Source organism: Lipotes vexillifer, unplaced genomic scaffold (genome assembly GCF_000442215.2).
Source record: "Lipotes vexillifer unplaced genomic scaffold, Lipotes_vexillifer_v1.1 scaffold1129, whole genome shotgun sequence".
NCBI classification, from domain to species: domain Eukaryota; kingdom Metazoa; phylum Chordata; class Mammalia; order Artiodactyla; family Lipotidae; genus Lipotes; species Lipotes vexillifer.
Window position 1 is genome coordinate 4757127 of NW_006789022.1, and position 3019 is coordinate 4760145.

The window sequence follows — 3019 nt, forward strand, 5'->3', positions numbered from 1 at the left end:
TTCCTGCTGGTTGTCCTCCCTGAAGGATGGAAGAGGACAACTCAGAAGTAGGACTTTGATGAGCTCCATTTTCTCCCCCTGACCAGTGGGTGACATTGTACTCCCTGCCCCCCAACTGTAGGAGCGCACCAACGTGGCCAACTTCCCTGGCCACTCGGGCCCCATCACCAGCATCGCCTTCTCCGAGAACGGCTACTACCTGGCTACGGCGGCTGATGACTCCTCTGTCAAGCTCTGGGATCTGCGCAAACTTAAGAACTTTAAGACGTTGCAGCTGGATAACAACTTTGAGGTGCGCCCCCTCCCTCCCCCCAGCTCTCTTGGTCGCCTCTCCTCCTCATTTGTCGGTTATTCACTGAATTACTCTAAACTGCCTCTGTTTATTCCCAGTTGCTCATAGTTTCTGCTCTCATGTGACCTCTCTCCTGATTCTGGCAGGTAAAGTCACTGATCTTTGACCAGAGCGGTACTTACCTGGCCCTTGGGGGCACGGATGTCCAGATCTACATCTGCAAACAGTGGACGGAGATTCTTCACTTTACAGGTAGAGGCTAGCCCTGGGATGCTGAGGTCTCTGGGTGCCCTGGCCCAGAGGAAAGTGGGAAAATCTCACTGTGTTAGGAATTTCTAGGGGTAGGCTTGCATTTGCCAAGGCTGCTTTTAATCACTATCTGAGGCAATAGAGTTTAATGGCTAAGACAATGAGCTCAAAGAGTCAGACTGCTTGGCTTTAAATGCTGGCTCTGCCACTTGAGTCTGTGTGACACTGGGTAAGTTACTTAACCTCTCTGGAGAATGATAATAGTACAGTTGATCCTTCACAGATTCAGCCAACTGTGGGTTGAAAATAGAGCAAAACACGAATTGGCCACACACTGGCAACTGTTAACATTTACCTTATATTTATAGCTATTTACATAGAATTTATGTTGTGTTAGGAATTATAAATTATTTAGAGATGATTTAAAGTATGTAGGAGGATGTGTGTAGGTCATATGCAAATACTACACCATTTTGTATAAAGGGCTTGAGCGTCCGTGGATTTTGGTGTCTGCAGGAGTTCCTGGAACCAGCACCCCTCAGATACCAAGGGAGGACTATACATACGCAGTGGGGTTGTTGTGAGGTTTAGCTGAGTTTATATATACATACATGTATTTAGATGAGTTTATATAAATATATAAACATATAAAATACAAATGTACATAATGTGTAAATGTATAAATACAAAATAGCGATACACATAAATATATGTGTTTAGAACAGTGTCTGGCACGTAGGAAGGATGTGCTACTGTATCATTCAATATTGTGTCTTAGTCCACGATGGGATTAGAGCAATAAATAAGGCAGACCCAGTGTTTGCACTAACTGGGATTTCTGGTCAGCGTGGGAAGGCAGACGTAGAGTGACTTCACCAGTAATTACTTAAGTGTGGTGCTAAGTACTAGAGAAGACAAGCACGAAATGCTGAGGCAGTGTGTGGCCTCGGGTATGTGACTTGCCCTTTTGGAGATGTAGTTTCTTCATCTTTAAATGGACGTTTTGACACTGCAGATTGTGCCAGCTGGTGCTGTGGAGGCGCCTGTATGGTGACAGGGTGCCTCTTGCACCCTCGGGAGCTGAATGAACGGCAGCTGCTGTTGTCTTTGTTGATGAAGTTCTCGTCCTCGTTAGCAGGTTGTGGGCAGGACACAAGCACCTTCTCCCACCCCAGATTCTACTTGGTGTGTGTGTCCCAGCGGTGGCCAGGCCTGACTGTGTGGCCCACGAGTTTTAACCTTCACTGGGCCCTGGTGCTTTGATTTGGAGCAGAGTTAGGTGGAGTGGAGGCGTGGAAGCACAGGGTGGCTTTGTAGTGGGGAGCTGGTGGGCCGGCTGTGATCCTAGGAATTTGCACTGATGCCCATGAACTGCCCGAGCCCGGCGAGGAGGGTTGCCCAGCCTCTTCTGCCCCTGTCCCAGCCCTGCCCTGCGCCAGGGGCCTAAGTTTCCTGGAGTTAACCCCATGAGCTAGAACCAGCTGATAGAATATTCCAGTTACACACAGCGAGTCAGAACTAAATACATACCAACCAGCCTAGCTCCCAGTCAGTTCTCGGACTTGAACCGAGCCGAGCAGAGCCGAATTGTAGCTGCTCCAAAAGCGTAGGTGGGGGAGACTGGTGTTCCACTCAGCCCAGCTACAAAAACCTGAGTGCCTGCAGTGGGCCAGCACCAAGTGAGGCCCTGGAGCTCAGTGCTGTGCAGGTCAGACTAGGGCCCTGGCCTCGGGGGTTGACAGGCCACGGGGAGGTCCATACGGGCAGAGGCCCGCAGGATGAGAAACACTGACGGGGGAGGACTGGATGGGTTGGGAGCGAATCATCAGGGGTCAGTGCTGAGACCCCGAGGAAGAAAAGCCTCCTCACCATTGTCTCTTGTCTCTCCCCACAGAGCATAGCGGCCTGACCACGGGGGTGGCCTTTGGGCACCACGCCAAGTTCATTGCTTCAACAGGCATGGACAGGAGCCTCAAGTTCTACAGCCTGTAGGCCCTGGCCCTCCTGACAGGAGCTGGGCCTCATCTCAGTAGTGGGGTAGCGTTGGGGGGGGGTGTTAAATGAAGATATATGATAGTCTTTTTCTGGGCTTTCTCTTTCTGTTCTGTCTGTCTAATTTTTGCATCTGTACCACATATACTGATTTGCTATAATTTCATAATGTGTTTTAATATCTGGTGGAGCAAGTCTATGGCGGTGGCATGGACCACCCTCATCCGTGCAGCCTCCGGGCCCGCTGGGAGCAACCATGGGGCAGAGTCGGGGAGAGGCTGAGCCACGGGAACTGTGAAGGGGCTGGGCCAAGGGCTCAGGCAGGTTTTTGTAAGCAGCGATCTAGTTTTCATTAAAAAAAGAAAACACCAAACACAGCCACCTTCCTCTGTGTGTCTGTAGCAGGGAAAGTCAAGGGGAGGGGCACCAAGTAGGACTCTGACCACCAGGATGCCCATCGTTCCTTTTTTTTTTTTTCGATTGCAC

At 50.2% G+C, this 3019-nt stretch overlaps 1 protein-coding gene across 1 annotated transcript in view; it reads left to right on the plus strand.

Annotated features, from left to right (window-relative positions):
* PRPF19 (pre-mRNA processing factor 19) overlaps positions 1 to 2590 on the plus strand; it is an 11038-nt gene extending 8448 nt beyond the window's left edge. The window contains exons 14-16 of the mRNA XM_007462194.1: positions 122 to 292; positions 439 to 544; positions 2436 to 2590. Of these exons, the coding sequence (XP_007462256.1) occupies positions 122 to 292; positions 439 to 544; positions 2436 to 2533 (375 nt within the window). The 3' untranslated portion in view covers positions 2534 to 2590. The remainder of the gene's footprint in view (positions 1 to 121; positions 293 to 438; positions 545 to 2435) is intronic.
* Positions 2591 to 3019: the final 429 nt, after the last annotated feature.